Source organism: Borostomias antarcticus (assembly GCF_949987555.1).
Source record: "Borostomias antarcticus genome assembly, chromosome: 25".
Taxonomy (NCBI): domain Eukaryota; kingdom Metazoa; phylum Chordata; class Actinopteri; order Stomiiformes; family Stomiidae; genus Borostomias; species Borostomias antarcticus.
Genome location: NC_140258.1, coordinates 13,020,336 through 13,041,717, shown reverse-complemented (window position 1 = coordinate 13,041,717; position 21,382 = coordinate 13,020,336). Strand labels below are relative to the sequence as shown.

Below are 21,382 nucleotides of genomic sequence, written 5' to 3'. Positions count from 1 at the left end.
GAATGTGAAGCAAATTACTTTTCACACACGAGTCTCTGTGACTGAGTCCTGCTACGCGGGCAGTCGAGGGTGAGGGCAGACGGGGGGGCAGTTAGGTGGCATTGATTCTTCTAAATGATTTCACAGGGGTCCATGCGGCTTCTCCACTTTGACCACTCAATCCTAATAGTGACGCTTACTTTCAGCACAATCAAGCTGATTCTCTTACACATCAATTGTACTTTCCTTTTACAAGTGGTGAGGCTGTTTGACTGGATGTATCCTGGTCTTAACAAGCCTCCTGTCCATCAAGAGACCTCAGGATCCACGGCTGCTCCTCGGTTCACCCAAGGAGAGAGATGGAGATGTTCTCTCCCCGTGTACACAAGCAGAGAAGCAACAGGAAGTCAATCACAGGCTCATCTGTTTAAAACCCAACTTGGGAGGAAACACAAACGTCTATTATTAACACCACCGGTGGGACAATAGTCTGGATGTCATTTCTGTGTTGCTTGTTGAAGATCCCTCAGTTTAATTGAAATGTCAGGACCTTTAAGTGTGTGCTTCCTGGTTGTGACTGACACAGTTACAGCATAATCAGAGAGAGAGGTGGGGGCTCCATTCACATACAGTAGGCAGAGCCACAACATTGGGTAAAACGTATGAATGTGAATGAATGTTGGTGGTGGTCGGAGGGGCCGTAGGCGCTGATTGGCAGCCACGCTTCTGTCAGTCTGCCCCAGGGCAGCTGTGGCTACAGATGTATCTTACCACCACCGGTATGTCTGTGTCTGAATGAATACTGGTCTCTGTAAAGCGCTCTGGGTATCATGAAGGGCGCTATATAAATCCAACTTAGAAATCTTTGTCTTAAAGCCTGTATTTTAATCTACGAATATCTAGGAGGAAAAAGTTGACACTGTCTATTCAATTATGGATTGAGATTGATTGTTCCAGTATCAGCAGCTGCTCTTTACATCATATTGGCTTTTAGACACTGTATCCCCCAGACAGTTAAAATGTAAAGACTAAGATCCTAACAGTATGGCTGCGTCGATCATAACCAGGAAGCAGACACACCGAGGACACTGGTGGGAGATAGTAGCTGCCGCTAGCCATGTCAGCCAGCTCACACACAACATTTACAGGGCTGTGAGCTGCTCCGCCTGGCTAACTGAGCATCGTTCGTCTGTGGACATCAGTGTTTCATGTTTTGACAATCTGTCCCAGTCCTCTAGTGCAGCACTTCACCTACCTCTCTGTTCACGCCAAGAAATTATCTGAATGTTATTTTCACTCGACATTATTCGTCCAAGGGTGGTCCATCAGCCAACATAGCATTGCATAGCATAGCATCACAGAGAATGAGATAATGACTACCTGAACAATTCTGTGGATAGCAAAGTAGAGATAACATGCATACATAACTAGGGATATAATGTACAGATAAACTAAACAGCGAGTAATTGTTGAGTGGAGAATAAATAATGAATTGCGGGCTGCCAGTGAGTGCCATGAGGACAGCAGGACTTCACGTGTCAGTGGTTGAGGACACTCGACAGTGTAAAGGCTTGATCTCATCATGAACTATGAATAATATATGCATAATCTCAAAAAGAACAGGTAGAATACTATCATTGTGATGTGCTTCTTGAAACGACACCAGGAGAAAGGCATCAACAAACCCACTTACCCTCTAAACTAGACCGCAGACACTGTAATTAAGACTGATTGACCCGTTAGCAATGATTACCATCAAATTAGCAATGCGAGTTGCTGACCTTGTGACATTGACAGACAAGGACTGAAATCAGGATAATCCATTATAATGGTGAGGTGATATGTACACATACTTGTGTCCAATTCAGTGACAAAAAGATTATCCATCCCGTCTCCACAAACCTTAATGTTTTCGGGGCATACAAGCTTTCTACCCTATGTGAACGGACACCATATTCATTATGGTCTCTGTAAAATACTGTAATCTGAAAGAATGTCCCTAAGATCTTCGGTGGAAAACGATATACTGTATGTCTCTGAGTAGAGAAAGAGTAGGAAAAACATTTTTATCAGTGTTTTTGTACACAGCACTAGCTCACTAAAGACTTAATGTAAACAAAGTTGCAAACAAATGTCTCTCAACAGTCGGCGTTCCCAAACTGGAACACCGATAGCATCTAACATCTATACTTCATCAGTACTTTTATTCACTGTAAGCTGTGAAGTTCTTTTCATGTCTCTTATCTATGTAAAACACCTTTCCAAGGTAGCGCCGCCTCGCCCCCACAGACCCACGGACCCTGCTGAGGGACATCGAATTTATTTGGCCAGAAACAACAATGAGATTATTCTCTGTGCACAGCGGCACTGCACTAAAGGTCACAATCACAGATAAGACTGGGTGTGCAAGGCAGGAGAGCACATGTCATTGTGTGTGTGTGTGTGTGTGTGTGTGTGTGTGGAGGGGGGGTCCTCTGTGTACCTGGAGGAAGCAATGCCAGACAAACACTTTGAAGGTGTGTTTAGAGAACAGACTCTGGGCGTGCTGTAATTCAAGGGCAGAGAGCTGGGCGGTGTTTATTAGAGGGCACAGGAAACGCCAGACGAATGTAATCATGGAGCATCCGGCTCTACATGCACTACGGTACCTTGGCTGTTGACTGGGTGCTGTGAAAATACAGGAGATCTTTGAAGACTACTAAGTGTGTGCGCGTGTGTGTGTGTGTGTGTGTGTGTGTGTGTGTGCTCCAAATAACAAAAAAAACATCATTAAAAACTTTCTCTTGGAAAGCAGAGCCCTTGAAAACCAAGCCTAGGGGGTGCTTGAGGTGAATCAATTATCTCATTAAGACAGCACTGGGAAATATAAACAAATCAAGCCAAGCAACCAAACCCATAAATATGATCACCTCTCAATCATGGCTCGGGCTGCATAGCTGGTTGATTATTATCCCGTAGTTATGAGTCTGAATAGATCTGAACAGGATCCAGCCACGTTCGGAAAATTTTAATATTATTTTAGTCTTTATATGTAATTTAAAAAACACATTTTGACTATTAATTCACAGATTGGTCAGGGTAGGAACCAGTCTCACCAGGGAGTGACTGTTTCTTTCAGTGGGTTAATCTCCATATGGTCCCTGCTGTAAAACCTGCCGCCAGAAGGCAGGAATCAAAGAACTACTTTTTAGAAGAACTACACAAATGAAGGGAACTTTCAAATGGGACTGATGGCCTCTTGGGGAGCTGGAAAAACACAGCTCACTCTGACCAACAATGTCATGAGAAAGTTAGCAATGTTGGGACTCTCATAAGTGGAACAAGCGTCCTCAACAAGTACGTCAAATTAGCCTGTTATGACTGAAGCTGTTGAGTCTGGCTCATCTTATAATGTAAAAGGCTTCTTTTTTTTTAAGCAGTTATGGAAATGTCATACAGTAGATTGACAATTATGTCCATAACTGAAGGTCTCAAACAACTTCAAAGCTTGTATGTACAGTAGAGGAAAGTTAGAAATTTTCCATCCTGCAGCATTTCATTGCGGTATTTGGCAGGGAAATCCCGTTGGAAATCTCGTGGGATTATTTCGTTTTAGTGATGCACCACCACCAGGTGGCGTCTTTGAGCAGATTTAGCAGGCTGGGCTCACAGTGTATTTCTCCTATAGTCTACGAATGAAGACAAGCCTGATCATTGCCTCATTAAAAAATTTTTTTTTTAATTTAAATGCTCTGTTTTAAAGCACTTTGAGCTGAATTTATCTGTATGAAAGGTGCTCTACAAATACAGTTTTACTGTTATTATTACCTTGTTCTCAAACACATTTTTCTCCATCTGGATGTAATTTCATTATTATGAACATATCTAGTATCTATCCCATTAACTGACATCGTGTCAAGACGTGGTGTCTGTTAAGTCAAATATGCAAAATAACAGTATTGCTAACAATGGCTACAACTACAAAGATTGGGCGAAAGTGAGGGTTTTGCATTTTGTTTCTGGAACGCATTCAACTGGGATGTGACACTTATTGTATTTCATTGTATTGTATTGCACTGTATTTTCGATTGCTATTCTTGCACTTTGCCTTCAGCACTAGATTATGCTCTTAGTCACTTGTTTTAGAAAGAAGATTCACTTATGAGTTCTGGCAAGTAGTAGTACATTGGCTTTTCCTACGTTAAATGCAATTATTGTTAGTCGCTTTGGATAAAAGCGTCTGCTAAATGACTAATGTAATGTAAAATAGCATACCGTATTATAGTACTGCGGTATCTATTGAGCGTTGCCTATTAATGTCTATGCGTATTCTCGGCATCAAGCATGGGTTTCCAGGTTTAGGGGTCTGGATCTAAAGGAATGGAGGGTCCAGTGGCGTCTGGTGGGTCCTGGTATGTTTAGGGGTCTGGATCTAAGGAATGGAGGGTCCAGTGGCGTCTGGTGGGTCCTGGTATGTTTAGGGGTCTGGATCTAAGGGATGGAGGGTCCAGTGGCGTCTGGTGGGTCCTGGTATGTTTAGGGGTCTGGATCTAAAGGAATGGGGGGTCCAGTGGCGTCTGGTGGGTCCCGGTATGTTTAGGGGTCTGGATCTAAAGGAATGGGGGGTCCAGTGGCGTCTGGTGGGTCCCGGTATGACCGAGCCAGCGGAGCGGCTTCTACCTCGCATGTGAATGTTTTGCACGCCCTGACGGAAGGTTTCTAGGCAACAGAACGGCCCTGATTAAATCAAGAGCGGACAGCGCAACAGGTGTAATTGATTACATTGATTAATATTCCCTTCTATTTATTGTGTCACAGCATTCTGATAGACATTTCCTACCTGACAGGATGCGCTATGAATTAAGCACAATATAATAGGTGGTAGGTCATCCTGAGGAGGTAGGCCAACTTTTCAGAACGTCTTTAGAGAGCATGGCGCTGTCCGACATCCAGAGGACTGAAGTTGGTCCTGACTAAATTATTAAAATGAACCTAATGGTTACGCAGACGTCACCATTGGTTCCTTTCCTTTGGTAGATTTTAAAACATGTAAATATTGCGTGATATTAAGTGATTGGGCTCCTCTGTGAAAACTGTGTTTGTAGAGTGCTGTTTGGCTCTGCTACAGCAATTATAATTACAGACGCTGCACAGAACTGGGTTGGGGCCGGGCGTTTTGCAGAGGAGGAGGAAGAAATGGAATGGGTTCTAAATTGGCCCAAGCTACACCCCTCCACCAAGTTTTGTAAAAATCGCTCTGGTAGTTTTTGTGTAATCCTGCTAAATAACGAACGCTTATGTATTGTTATCTCTACTTGTGAAGCATACTGTGCACCTGTGCTGTGAAGAGCACTATAAAGATCAGCAGGACCACCACCCTCAGGACTATTGGCCCATAATGCCAGTTGAGGACCTTTGGCATAGGACTGGACCTATGGGACTGGACCTATGGGACTGGACCTATGAATTTGTGCAAAGTTTGGTGATTTTTCATGCATGAGAAGTCGGACTTCCTAGAAAGAAGAAGAATATTGGCAATTACAAGAGGGCCCGTCAGCTGAGCGTCCATCCATCCATCCATCCATCCATCCATCCATCCCTCCATCCCTCCATCCATCCATCCATCCATCCATCCATCCACCCACCCACCCACCAATCCATCCACCCACCCACCCATCCATCCATCCATCCATCCATCCATCCATCCATCCATCCATCCACCCATCCACCCACCCATCCATCCATCCATCCATCCATCCATCCATCCATCCATCCACCCACCCCTCCCTCCCTCCCTCCCTCCCTCCCTCCCTCCCTCCCTCCCTCCCTCCCTCCCTCCCTCCCTCCCTCCCTCCCTCCATCCCTCACTCCCTCCCTCCCTCCCTCCCTCCCTCCCTCCACCCACCCACCCATCCATCCATCCATCCATCCACCCATCCATCCATCCATCCATCCATCCATCCATCCATCCATCCATCCATCCATCCATCCACCCACCCATCCATCCATCCATCCCTCCCTCCCTCCCTCCCTCCCTCCCTCCCTCCCTCCCTCCCTCCCTCCCTCCATCCATCCCTCCAGCCCGGCAGCTGAGTGTGTTGATATTTAATAAGCAACACGCAGCGTTCTTCTATGGTCTAAACCCACACCCCGTAACTCGCTCCTAGCAGGCTTATCTGCTGTGCATACGTTATCTATAGTGCAGAAGTTATCTACAGTACTGAAACTTTAAGACTTAGATTCCTTCAATGGATTGTGTGTGTGTGTGTGTGTGTGTGTGTGTGTGTGTGTGTGTGTGTGTGTGTGTGTGTGTGTGTGTGTGTGTGTGTGTGTGTGTGTCTGTGTGTGTGTGTGTGTGTGTGGAAGGGCATTTAAGCTGTGTTGTTTTGGTTTGTTTGGTCCCTTGGCATAATCTCTCTGTCCAAAGCTACTGATATAGAACTGATATGTTACATGCTGTGATGTTAAAACAACCAAATGAGATAACGTTGAGAATGTGAAAGACACAGCAGAAGAGTTTGGGTCTGGAGGTGCTGACAGTGCAACACACTCACAGTAACTGTTTGTCTTTTTAATGACCGGTCCCTTTGGAGCCCTACTGGAGCTTGCTTATGTGCAGCAAGTGCACTTTCACTTTTTTTTCTGCTTAGTCTTGAAAACATTAATACTGTATTGTTTAACACATTTTCTGCAACTAGTTAGAGTGTACAAGCTAATGCTTAAATAGTGTACATGGGTGGCAATGGCTGTGTGTGGTGCTGTCTGTGAATGATGGATGGATTTAGGTACCCAGTTGAAAGTGAGATTCAGAGCCAGTCACAGACTAGTGTCCTGTTCAGGGGGGCCCCATGAAAAATATAATCCCCCTAATAATATATATTGGTGTCTGGTTTTCGGAATCATTTATTCTGCATCATTCATCCTTTCCCCCCCCCTAATGATAACCCTTCCCTGGGGTGTAGCCTTCATCTAGAGCAGGACACCTCGCATCACAGTCCTCATCTGTGAACAGTCAAAGATGTTGAGGATTAAAGTCCTAATCTGCAATTAGTGGTACAGCGCCATCCATAACTAATCCACAGTTAATGGAACAGTCCCATCCAGCCGTGGTTGTGTTTACTAAGGTAGCATTGGGAATGACTGAGGATCACTGCTGTCATACTACCTCAATCATACTGTAGACAGATTGTAATTGATCATGTCTTTAATTCTGACCGGAGCTCTTCAACAATGTCCCAAAAACTAATTCTCAACTCTCATAAGTTCACACTGACCAGTGTAAGTGGTGAATATATCTTCACCATTTACACTTCAGACCACATTCCAGTTCCCTAATGGTACTTTATGCTACATACAGTATTCAAACATACGGCAGCTGAGATCAAAGTATATTCTTCCTGGACAGGGACAACTGGCATTTTAACCATTTGGTTTAGAGCACTGTGATCATTTAAGAAACACCTTTATTTTATTTATTTTTTTACAAAAAAGAACCCCCCAAGCCCCATAACCCAGCACTGACACAATTAGCTGACCAGATATAATCTGTCCATTATCCCAAGCTGCACATTGTCAGCAGAGCGATTGATAGAAGCTGAGGTCTAACCTATTGATCAAGTCATGCCTGACGGAACCAGTGGTGCAAATTATTCAGTTGTCTTGGGATATTATTGACCATCGCAACAGAGCACTTCAGATAGTTCTACGATCTGTAATAGAGTGCAGAACCTTCAAGACAAAACACAAGCCTTCACTATCAACCCTATGAGTTGTAAGAGGGTAACAAGACTAAAATAGTCAAGATGCATTGTTCATCTCTACTGTATTTACCTGAGAAAGGTATGTCAAGGAACTCACCATAACTTAATTAGTCACTAGGCCTCTGTGGATACAAATCAGGGCAGAAATACAGCAGGAGGACTGATCAATTTGGCAAATTAGAGATGTGGGACTGACGAGCTGTGCTGCTTCATGCAAATGCACAAATTAAAACAACCCACTTTAATGAGGACATCAAAGGAAGTGAAGCCTAGCCTGTGACACTGCAGAGAGAACAACTACTTGAGAGACACGATAACTGACTCTTTTTGGCTCCTAAAGATGTCTGAGACTGAGAGTTTATAATACAAGAGAGCAAGCCAAGGCTCTCTGAACAAGATTTAATTACATTCTCTCTGCCGTCAGACCAGGGATTAGATAAACAACAATCCCAAACTGAAAAAGATCATCCTAATTGAGTGAATTGAAATTTCTGTGGAAAGTAAAGTGGAGCAACCCATTGTCTCCTTTGTCGTTACCTACGATCTATTGATGAAAAGTGCTGAGGGTATTGCCCCTGTCTGCCATACAGTCTATTTAAATATCAAATAGCTAACTAGAAATAGTGCTCGGAGAGCACAGACCTCCGCCATTTTGGGGCTCTTTGTGCATGTGCGTGCGACAGGACATGTTTGGTATTGCTGCGTTCATTAGGCCAAGACCTTTATGCTGGTCTAAACCATGTGTCTAAACCCTGTGTCTTTGTGACTTTCCCATGTTGAGATATGGCCGTTTCAATGCCCTCCATTGACAATGGAATGGAATGGAATTTTTCCAAAAAATGAATGGAGGTGAATGGCTGGCCGCGTTTGGGTGTCTTGTGGACCCGCCCCATGATTCGGATCTGCTCCAAAATCCAATGGGTTATATTGGCCCGTGCTACACCCCTTCACTGGGTTTTTACGTAATCCTGCTAAAGAACCAACCAACCAACCAACCAACCAACCAACACACGCCACCAAAAACATTACCTCTCACACTGTGATGTTGCGGAGGTAACTGATAACTAAAATAACTTGCCATTCAATTCAAGGTTTCATATTTCTACTTGTTAAACCACTACAGTAGCAATTAAAAATGTTTCTAAGGGCAATGAATGAAAGGCACTATTTGCAGTCTAACCTTCCCCTTGCATTTCTCTAGGACTCTCCAGTCTGTCCTGTCATAAGAAGTTAGTGTGCACCAGCACCGAGCAGCCGAGGGTATCCAGACCTGACACATTACTAATCACAAAAGACCAAAGCAGCAGAATCAGCTCTTCAGTGTTTTCATGGTGGACTTTCTTTCTGAGTGTCAGACTCCCCCCACACAAGACCCCCTAACACTGCTCCTCACCCCCCTCAACCCCCAGCCCCCGCGCCTGCCTCCATCTCCTGGCTCCAATTAGCTCGACAAGAACAGGACCCCTCATCCAGGTGAGCAAGCTCTCCTCTCCTCACACAGGCCAGGACCACCCCTCACCCTCTTCTTCTTGACTCTCTTTCTCTCTCTCCCTTTGGATGTCTTTCTCCCTCCATCCTCCTCTCTCTCCCCCCGTCTCTCTCTCTTTTGAGCAGTGACAGCTCCTTACGGTCGGCTGCACAGAAGTGATCAAACAGATTCAATCTAGAGCCGTGCACCGTCGCACGTGTTGCAATTATAATACAGTTATTTCGCTATCAAATGTAAATTGGATATAAAATATTGCTGAAGAGATTTTTTTTCTTCCTAAAATTACATTCTTGACAGGCAGGGCAGTGAAATGTGAGGTGATTCATTAGTTGGTGCTGCTCTCGTACTCTGGGTGGCAGGACACAGATGAACCACATGGTAGGGTTGCACGGTATACCGGTACCATAAAGGTACCGCGGTACTAAAATGTTAACACCGGTTCCAAATCAGCTTTTAAAAATACCGGTACGAAAAAATAATGAATAAAAATTGCTGGGCACTTTTAAGCTTTGTACGGCACGAAGTGGCTTAATATTAGCATTTATTTGTTTACGAGTCGTGCTCTGCTGCTCCGAAGCTGTCAGTTGTGTGTCTTGATCATCAGTGACAGTGAGAGGATCGCCTAACGAGCATGATGGCTACAGGAGGAGTGGGGAACCCTCCCAGACCCGAACTCCTGAATACATTTAGAGCCAGAAGTGAAATATGGAGATATTTTGTCTTTGAGCCCAACGAAAAGGGCAAACCTAAAGATGCCGAATCACCGCTGTGCAAACGGTGTTTGAAAACGTGCACCTCCAAAGGTGGAAACACATCTAACCTTGCCAAACACCTAAAAAATGACAGGTGATGGTTGATTTTATTAATCTTGTGAATCCCCTAATGAAACGTGTGCAATTTCGAACAGCCTGAGCCTAGTTAGTATGTTTGCAACAGCAATTTTATGAGAGGCTAATAACATTACGTTTGCTTGGCTGGATAGCAGTGAGCTAGCTGGCTCACGGGTAACTCATATTGCTGGCAGCAGGCTTCAGTAAACCCAGGCTAGCTACTATGCTAGTTCACATGTTGGTGGCTGGCTGGCCAAGAACTTGACTAACACAATGTAATGTGTGTACATGAGAGGGAGAGACTAGAGATGCAAAGACGCTGAATAGGGCTGTCACAGAATGTGTGTGTGGTGGTGTGGAAAGTAAATTGCTGTCTGGAAGAGGGGGATGATGACAGCGTACCGGCACGGCAAATGAAAAACGCCATCAGACAGGACTTTGAAAAACGATATCAAGACGATCACCTGAAAATCATCCTCAACACGGCGTCTTTCGTTGACCCACGTTTTAAGGGCACTTTCATCACCATGGAGGAGAAGCAAGTTAAGATGAGAAGGACGACTGACCTGGCAAGTTTGCTCTGCAACATCACTACAGAGAAGAGGGGAGGAGCAGTAGATACACCTGAACCACCTGATGTATCACCAGTCCTGAGGCTCGACTGAGATAACCAGCTACAAGCAAACGCATGGCAGTACAGTAGCTCTAACGAGGACCCTCTTGCCTGGTGGAGCATACAGGTACATGCAGCACATCTGCCAGTCCTGCATTGCAAAGCAACGTCTCTGCATTCCAGAAACCAGTGGTGCGTCAGAGCGGCTCTTCAGCACATCTGGACTCATCTCTAGTTCTCTACGTCACTGACTGACTGGGGAGAACATCCACATGCTGCTTTTCCTCAGTATACAATTGAAGGCCTAGGCTGAGAAGGCACGGCCACAGACTGGAAAAACTTGACTCTCTCTCTCTCTCTCTCACACACACACACACACACACACACACACACACACACACACACACTACAACACCTGTGAGAGGATTTAGTTACCCATTGACACAAAAGAAAAAACATATCAGCATGCTGTGAGGAATATGTCGAAGATGAGTAAAAATGGTCTATTTTTATTTTATGTCATGCTGTTATTGTGTTTAATAAAGGTTGGGAATGCATTATTCTATAGCATTGGCTTCCCCCCTCTCTTTTAAAGCATTAGTACATTTTGGTACCTTACCGTGAATTGGTACCGTTTTTGGTACCATACTGCTGAACTGGGATGAGGACTCACCTTTGGGTACTGCTGAATTGGGATGAGGACTCACCTTTGGGTACTGCTGAATTGGGATGAGGACTCACCTTTGGGTACTGCTGAATTGGGATGAGGACTCACCTTTGGGTACTGCTGAATTGGGATGAGGACTAACTGGGATGAGGACTCACCTTTGGGTACTGCTGAATTGGGATGAGGACTCACCTTTGGGTACTGCTGAACTGGGATGAGGACTCACCTTTGGGTACTGCTGAACTGGGATGAGGACTCACCTTTGGGTACTGCTGAATTGGGATGAGGACTCACCTTTGGGTACTGCTGAATTGGGATGAGGACTTTCTCTGAGAGCTTGATGTTTTTGTTGCTGATCACATCCAGGTATTTCTTCTCATCACCGTCTTTTCTCAATTCCTCCCCCTCATACTTTTCGATTTCTGGAAGACAAAGTATATCAAAGATGATTAGTACTTATAGAGCGTGATCATCCTGTTAGTGTGCTGAAGTTGGATGAGTACATTACAAGACAACGCAGACACAATGCTGCTGTCAGAGTAGTACCCAACCTGTCACTGCGTTCGACAAGAGCTGGCAGGTCCAGAACACTCCACCTGCCTGTCTGCTAGTATGTTGCGTAGCCAGCGCTTCAAGCAGCCATTTCCTGCATGATGAATTTTATAGCACTTGTGAGAATTGAGTTAAAAGCGAGCAGCCAGAAGACATTAAGGAGGCTGGAGATGAAGCCATCACCTGGGCTCCTCGGGGACGCCTCTCTGTCACCGGCAAATTAATACTCAGCAGAATTGGGAATGATGAACCTGCACCACTCTTGTAGAACAATACAAGGGAGATCTAAACAAGGAAGGGAGGGAGAGAGAGAGAGAGAGAGAGAGAGAGAGAGAGAGAGAGAGATCTCTCACTAGCAAAGCTGAGCCTCTTCTGTTCTCCTCTCCCTTCCTCTTATCTTTATGCTCCTCAGCAGGGGGACACCAGATCAGAAGCAGGCTGCAGACCTTAAGGGACTTGATACCCATAATACCGTATGGATGCAGAGACAGCAGCTATTACCGCTAGGCTACCTGGCTGCTTCTGTTCACTTCCATTTTTATATGGAAATGAGATAGACAGCTAAGAGCAGTCTGCATAGAAAGTTGTTCCATTTGCACTGGCAAATTTGGCCGTTAGCAAGAGTAAGGAATATAAATGTCTTTTTTGGAGGGACAAGACAAGCAGGTTGTACATGCACAGTGTATATTCTGAGACACCCAAGCTAAGCCTATGGAGTCTGACATTCTGGCTCTTGATCAATTCATGGAGGGACCAGAGAAAACGTCTAGAGCCTGGCTGAAATCAACCTATTATGTTGTGGTTTATGTTTCCAGTTCCAGGTCCCAGGGAAGTTGAATTAGCTTGACGTGACTTTCTGCTTGCTACTGTAGATATATTTAGCTTAATGGTCCCTCACTTTCAAACTGCTCAAATTCTCTCCTAATATAGCTTGCAATGGCCTTTGGAGAAAAAAAAAAACAGGACTCTGAGGAGAATTAAATTAAAGTGTAAATTCGCAACAGCTGCGACGTACGTGCTAAGACCGTGCGCACTTTCACATGTGCAGCCAAGACCGTACGCACTTTCACATGTGCAGCCAGACCAAATTTTTGTGGACATATTTGTGGACCAACCAACAGAGCGAGCTATAGATGCTGGTTGCCGCTAATAAAAACGTGTTTTGGTTGAGAACTTGAGCCTACAGTATCAGACTCTACAGTATCAGACTCTACAGTATCAGACTCTGCAGACAGAGTAGATTTCCCTTCAAACAATAGATGTTCAGTAATGTGCTCGATTTGCTGTGGAGCGGAATTTTCAACAGATTGAGCTGCATGGCTCTTTCACACATGACAGAATCTGTTTGATTGTGTCATCTGAGCTGCAGAGGTTCTCTGAGTTGAAATAAACCCCTCAGCTATTTCTTTTAGCCTTCTCTGTCACTCGCTAAAGCAGCTGGTCTCAATTGAGGTAGAAATTAGAAAAGTGGAAGTGCAAGTGGAGCTTCTCTTTGAAACCTTTATATTTGAAGTCTGTCACACCGAGGATAGGCTTGGAGCTTTTTTTAAAGGACAGGTTCGGTATTTAGCATTATAAGCCACGTTATGAGGTTATTTACGATCTGGCCCATATCAAAATTTAGATCAACTTTGCACTCTCAAGATATAGCCTATGTCACCGCTAACGTACACAATGGATCTCTAGCGTCACAAAATAGAACGATGGTTACGTACAGTCTTGTAACCCTAGTTCTATGAGTGGAGGGTAGCAGACTTTGCTGAACCCAAAATCTGCTCTCTGAAGGTTTCGGCTAGGAGCAGATGTGCAGGCGAAGCCCACTTATACAGTGGTGCACCGAGCCTAGTTGGACAGGTGCGTGTATGTTTTTTTTCTTCAGTCAATGTAGCTGGCTGGGGTTTCTCCAGCCAATAGGAGCTTTCCCTGTGGGGCTACACTCCACGCATAGAACTAGAGTTACAATACTGTACGTAATCGTCGTTCAATACAAGGATGTGTTGAAATGCAGCCATACTGTGTGCATGAAGCACGAGTTGGCTGTGACACACTAAATACCTGGTAGAAGGGGACCTTAATTAATGTAATCAATTACACCACCTGTGTCCACCCTGGGTCTAGCAGGCCTCATTAGATTAATCAATTCGCCTAATATCTGTATCCTAGCATATATAGTGGTGGGGTACAGAAGTCATGTCATCAAATTGCTCCCTTACATAAGAAAATGTTGTTCACAGATTGGATTTATATTATGAATAGTCCTTATATTTTATTTGTCTCAATAAAATTTTTAATAACAATATGGAGGAGCTAACAAAAAAGCTGAGAGCAAAGCTTGGGTTCTTTTATAGTAATAGAGCCTGCTTCTCTAGTAAGAATAGAAGGCTCTTAGTGAAGTCTACATTCCTGCCAGTGTTATTATAGTGACATAATTTAGCATGCTGCCCCCACTACCTTGAGAGAGCTTGATACTGTCCATCATTCAGCACTTCGCTTTGTTACTGGTGATCATTTCAGAACACATTATTGTATTTTGTATCAGGCGGTGGGCTGGCCATCCCTGGCTGCTAGGAGAGCGCAGCATCGGCTCCTGTATGAATACAAAGCAATCCTACAAAAACTGCATAATTATCTAACTTCCCTTATTTCATGGTGATCAAACATTCATCTCGGTCTCTCCAGACTCGGGACTGGTTGGTTCTCGAGGTCCCTCAAGTCAACACTGAATTAGGAAAGACTGCCTTCAGTTATAGTGCTCCCAGGGCATGGAATGAGTTCCAGGAATCTTTCAAAATGGATGCCTTAGTCACCTTCGAATCCCACCTCCTCCTGTCCATATGTCGAAGTGTCCTTAGGCAAGACACTGAACCCCAAAGTGCTCCCAATGAGCAGGCTAGCACCTTGCATGGCAGCTACCGCCATTGGTGTGTGAATGTGTGTGTGAATGGGTGAATGAGAGGCCTTTGTGAATCGCTTTGGATTACCTTGGGTGAGATGGAACGGTATGCAAATTTCACATCACGATTATAGTCACCAAAATTATCACGGTTATCAGTATTATCACGGTACTGTTAAAATATGCTGAAAATGTTCAAAAACTAAACTCTGAAAACATTTCACTACGTTTTATATTGAAAACCACGAATAGTTCTCAAATGGCAGCACTATGCACTTTTTGTTTGCATAAACATTAAAATAATGCATCTTGGAGAGCAGCTAGCTTTGGTTGATGCTGGACAGTATTTACAGTAGAGTTTTTCAAAGCATGGTAATAGTGAACACGGTTTGAGTGATCATTTTATCGCGATACATTTAATCAAATTTTATCACGGTTTATCATTATACCGATTATTGTCACATCCCTAGCCTTCACTGTGTAAAATACAGCAGAGACATGTCCCGTTAAGAACGTGTCTTTTGGAGACACTAAGCTGTAAACTGTAGAACAAAGGAAGGCACAGCAGCAGAGAACCAGACAGCTCTGTCAGACGCATCCTCACTAACTCTGCTCAGAGGAACAGCGCTGAAGGAGTCAAAGCCCTCTCCCTCTTTCCAATCCATGAATATGTATATTTCACATCCATTTCACATGACTGCTAGCGAGTTCACCTCTCTCTGTTGGAGTCGAGCTGCATATTAAAGTATCATCTGTCTTCCTTGGCTCTCTCCCATTCCATAGGAGCTAAGTTTTATCATAGTCAGTAGTCTCTGGGCACATTACCGAATCGATGTAATTGACCCTGGGGGAATTGTCTTTCTATCAGCCCTAATGCATCAAATAGCAGCTGGGCAGGTCATAGCCGACTGCAATACCCCAATTTGCTGAAGATTCACTGCTGAGACGCAGGAAAGGGATCACAACACCAACATGAAATGTGTTTACAGGTCATCTACAGCAACGTACTGCTACAAATACAGAAACTGGTGCGTTCAGTTCCCCCGAAGGCTGTTACTTATTATAGACACACGCAAAAGGCACGGGCAAACTCCTTGAGCTAAAGCCTAGCCGACTTATTACATGGGCGTAGTTACTCTACTAAATAACCTCGGGTTACACAGACACAATCTCAAAAGCCACTGATATTTGTTGTCCAGCACCTTTCAGGGCTAGCTAGCGATGAACCCTCCTAGATCTAATCTTGTGGTGCGTTGCTGCACAGATGTCCGCACAGTGGGGTAGAGGGGCAGAGCTGGGCAGAAACCGACGGACATTAATCAAGTGAGAGCAGAATCACATTAAGGCGTCTCATAAAGCAACGTGTTCGGAAGATGTGACCCTTTCCTTATCTGAAAGTGATGCAGCTCAACATGTCTAAAAACAACAGCAATCAACCGCGAATTGTCACTTACAAGGAAGCTTTTTGAAACAAATATTTTATATTACCAGCTGTTTGCAGCCTACAGTGTAGGCTACATGTAGTACTCATGTAACAGTACAAAGAATAATCCAAAGTGCCAAATCTTTTTCAGTAATGCACTATCCTTTCTTGGTGAGAACATTGTTTTCTTAATGTTACAGTAATACAATTATTTAATTGAGCCATAGCCTTGAGCCTTGTGCTCAGAGTGGCAGATGTGGGGGAATGTGCGGATGTCATATCTTGTGAGTCGCTACACTACACTGAGATTTGATCACCACACTTCCTGCTGTGCCATTCTAGTTTTCATTCCACGATTTTACAGTTCCACTGGGCGACAAGACAAAAGGTGCTAAGTGATAAATCCAAGTCCAGCTTCAGATCCGAAGACCGAAATATGACACCTTGATCCAAACCACACAGAACCCAGAACAAGAGAGGAGGAAGACCAAATGTGAAAGAAAAGCCCAAATGCTCCGTAGATGTACAGTGCCACCCTTACCGCAGATAATGTTATTCTCCACAGTTCTGAACCGCTGAACTGATCGATGATATGATAAGAAAGCACTACACCATATTAGTCAGATTTCAAGGCTTAAAGCTGCTTGCAGATACAGACCCCATTAGAACAACATGCTCTGCAGCTGTGACCATCGACTGAGTTTATGAATCTGCCCTGAGAAAATGTTGGCAACGGGAAGCATGGTGACAGATGATCTCATCTGCATCATAATTAAGCCAGAAATTAGGTGTTTCATCAACACGTCTGGACAAAGGAGCACAGAGAGCAGAGCCAACACAACACCGTCAGATCCTCCTCCACCCAGGTGGAACACTCTTCTGCCGTTATGTTATCGTCAACCGTGGACACAGATTACAACTTTTATCACCAGCCATGGTTTCTTCTCTGGAACAGCAACCAAAAGCATGTCATGCAATTCAGCCACCACACACCGCCATCAACATCTCTGCACGCATGCCGCGCTGGCGCACGTTGACTGGGACGATTCTAAATTACACACAGCGCCCCTCTTGCAAACCGCACAATACTATGCATTTCCAGAAATGCTTTTGCAATTTCTTTTCAGCTGTTCAGCATTCACACACATTTTCTGCAGGATTTTTTTTTCTAGTAATATGTTTTTATTTTTTGTAAATAAATATTGTTAATATTTATTTAGGCTTTATGCATGCATTTCAGTTGTGTAGAGCATGGGTTAAAATCACATTTCATTCATAAAAACCATAGACATTTAAAAAAAATAAAAAAAACATGTTTTTCCTTCTTTTTTTTCTAACCATCCCTCCGCGCCTCCCCTGAATTTCTTTGGGGCCCCCCAGGGGAGGCCCGCCTCACAGTTTGGGAACCCATGGTGTAGAGAAATGCACCAATAAACACTTTACCGTGCACCTTACTGTGCACAACAACACTGTTGACACCATGTATCCGTGACTTGCCCGCCCCTCGTTAACGCTAGTTTCGGGGGGCCGACCGCCCACCAACCAGACGCAGACGCTATGACTGTTGTGCCTTCCTTCAGACGTTCAAACAAATGATCACCCACACAAGTGGGCGCGAAGGGGGCTGCTCACATACAAACTCTTAACGCCTACACATTCCTGGTTTAAATACCTCCCATGATACCACTGTTTACCAGGGATGTACTGTAAACATGTTTTATGCTTGAGGCACAGCTCAGGAAGCCAGAATTCTCTACAGGAACGTTATATTATGTCTCATCTTTCCTCATGTTTCTGAATATTCCTTGTCAATGAGGATCCATCGAGACAGTCTGAGCAGCAGCTCTTGAAACTCCCGGTCTGTGTGAGACAAGGTGGTATTCAGACAGATCAAGGATTGCACATCTTGAATTTGTATGAGGGCTAAATCACAATAGTGTAACCTCTCTCTCTCTCTCTCTTTCTAATTCTCTCTCTCCATCTCTCCAGACTCAAATGATTATTCACCTGCTCAGATGTGTGCTAGTTGTGCTAATGCTAGTTCTTCTTAACCTCGTACTGCAGTCAGTTGAAGCTGACATAATGTATTATGAGATTCTCTCTACATATGTAGCCTATTATAATATCCAGGAACTCTGTTGACTCCAATATTAGCATCTTTGTTGTGATGTGTTTGATATTCACAATGCTGACTAACTAGAGTTGATGTTAGACGGAGGCTGACCTGGGGTTGCTGCTTCAGCAGGATTACTCACTCCTGCACTCGATCGTCAAGAGCAAACTCTGCAAGATCATCAGCTCTGACAATGCCCAGCTCTCTCTGTGACCTAGACCAGGACAGGAGTCTTTTTAAAGTGTTTCTCTGTTTGGGAAAACATATTTTTTTCTAAGTCATGGTCATTTTCACAATCATCCATTAACAATTATCTTTAAGATGATGCTCTAACATTAGTTTCCTTCTTAGTCTCCATGTATTTTAGTAGCAGGGATAATATTACAGTCTGTTATTCAGCTAATGAATGATTCAAATCTTGTCCTATAATTACTGGCCACTAGTAAGCTCATCCATTTGGGGTCTAACAATACAGTGGCCTTCCATAAAGGCAGATTACTTACAGGCTGGTGACAGGAAGCCAATGGGCTTTGTTTAATGTCCCTAATCCTGACAAATGAGGATTCCAAAATTAGACACAATATTACCAAGCATCTTTCCTTCCTATCTGAGGGGGCAATTCCCTATCTGAGCGTGCAGAGATGCTGTGGTATTAAGACACTTTATCCTATCACATTATTAGGTCAGATTCCATTTCAATCATCTTTCTATTCCTATCTGCAAATGTGGTTTAGGAACAACCCTCTCTTTATGAGATATTCCCGAGACTTGCAACGCACGCAGACCTTGACGATGCCATCCTGGTCCTTGGTTGATGCTCCTGGGTTTTATACCTGTACTTTTGTACTCCTTGCCTGGACAAAGGCACTGGCTAGGGGCTACATCACAAAGTTGGGATACAGTATATAATACTAGAACTATGTGCACTGATGCTGATCCGTTTAGATGAATGTACAGCTCTGGCAGGATATTACCATTTATGGTATTCCTCAGCATCTGCTGCCTCCAGTGTGTGTGTGTGTGTGGGGGGGGGGGGGCGGGGGGGGTGTATGTGTGTGTGTGTGTGTGTATGTGAGAGAGAGAGAGTGTGCATGAGAGTGTGTGTGAGGGTTTGTGTGTGCATGTGTGAGTGTGTGTGTGTTTGTACAGTGTGTGTGTGCGTGCATGCGTGCATGTGTGTGTGTGTGTGAGAGAGAGAGAGAGAGAAAGGGGTGTGCGCATGAGTGTGTGTGTGTGTGTGTGTTTGAGGGTTTGTGTGTGCATGTGTGAGTGTGTGTGTGAATGTGTGTGCGTGTTTATGTGTGTGTGTGTGTGTGTGTGTATGAGAGTGTGTGCGTGCGTGTGTGAGAGAGAGAGAGGGGGTGTGCATGAGTGTGTGTGTGTGTAGAGGAGCCAGGAGACTAGTTTCTACCACTACCTGACAAGCATAACAACACGAACATACACACCCATCCTTTAACAAGCTGAGCAGACACCATCCAAACCCCCTCTATTGCTTAAGCACATAGGATTCCCTCTGCTGGTGATCTGTGCTTCTCGTTCAGACAACCTATGATAAAACAGACCACTGTTCTTATCACACTTCAATACTTTGGCTTAAAGCAAATGTCCATTGCTTGGCGCCATGCAAGGGAATAATTAGACCCCTATGTGGATCCCCTAGAATTCCTTCCATTAATGGAAAATGAGATACAGAATCTTGATCTTCCTGTTCGATAAGCACTGGCTAATTATTTATAGGAGTTAATAGGAAGGTGCAATCTCATATGCATGAGGACAATTTACCCTTTTAGACATTATTAATAGACGGCAACCATTATTTGATCTTGACATGCCTGCTGGCTTCTATAACTTGTTAATGTTTTAGTTTATATTTGGACCATATTTGACCATATTAGTTTTATTGTGTAGGCTAGACACATAAAAACATGGGTATAGATTGATTAAATTGTGATTGAAAAATGACCAGAGAGAGATGTGTAGGATTTTGCTATCAAATGAACAACAAACAGTATAGCCCAACCAGTAGTGTAGTTGAGGGCGGAGGTATGCAGAATATACCCACTTTTTTATCCACAGAATATTTGCTATTACACAGTAGTATACCTACTTCTTCATTCACCAGTACAGCACTGAGCCTAACCAAATATAACTTCCCTTAATGACAGTGACAGACAATAATAGAAGTGCCTATTAATATGCCTTGCAAGGCTATGGACGTGGTTAAAGACCTGGTATCATTACAGGAGTGTTAACAGCTCTGACTAACAGGCTGTACTGTAGCCTAGTGGTGGAGGAACCAAACACGTTAGTGATTAGGTTCAATGAGTCAGCCTACATGCCATGCGCTTTTTGTATATATATATATATATATATATATATATATATATATATATATATATATATATACTTTGCTGAACACGTTTTTTGTTTTGTTGTTGTTTTTATGTGTTTTGTTGTTGTTTTAAAAAATTAATTCATTTTTTAAAATATATTGCTGACCCTACTTCCAGCATAGGATACCGCCCCCCCCCCCCACACACACACACACAAATCCGTTCTGAATTTAGTGGTGGAACAGTAGCATAAAGACTACTCATTACATTTTTTTAAAGTTCATTTTCCATCCAGGTTGTTTGCATATCCGGGAGGCAAAGTGAAATCTCGGTGAAGCCCGACTGCATTTCCAACAGATTGAAGACGTTGACGAGACAGGAAATCACTGAACATTGGAACGCATTTCTTCGCACCTGAGATAATTGTTCAGAGATGCACAACGCTGACGTGTATAACAGCCTCAGACATCATACCGTTCACAGGGGCCAGGTAAGATAGCCCATAGCCCACCACCACCCCTACCACTGGGTTGAGAGGCAATGAACCGCAGAACAAAACCTCCCATTCCACAAAAAAAGCCAAATGAATTCAAGAATGGCAAATATGATCAAACATTATCAGCGTACCTTCTGCGAGGAGACGCATGGCATGGACAAACGTGGAGTCCAACGTGTCTTTCTCAGCCATGAGCTCCGGTAAGTACTTGTCCTGATCCATCCTTGGTTACTCTTGCTTCCCCGCTCAAGC

The 21,382-nt window shown here is 43.9% G+C and overlaps 1 protein-coding gene across 1 annotated transcript in view; it reads right to left on the bottom strand.

Annotated features, from left to right (window-relative positions):
- khdrbs2 (KH domain containing, RNA binding, signal transduction associated 2) overlaps positions 1-21,352 on the bottom strand; it is a gene marked incomplete at both ends in the record, with an annotated part of 49,531 nt that extends 28,179 nt beyond the window's left edge. Inside the window, 2 exons of the mRNA XM_084458931.1 lie at positions 11,612-11,739; positions 21,262-21,352. Coding sequence (XP_084315057.1) covers positions 11,612-11,739; positions 21,262-21,352 — 219 coding nt within the window. The remainder of the gene's footprint in view (positions 1-11,611; positions 11,740-21,261) is intronic.
- Between the last annotated feature and the right edge of the window lie 30 nt (positions 21,353-21,382).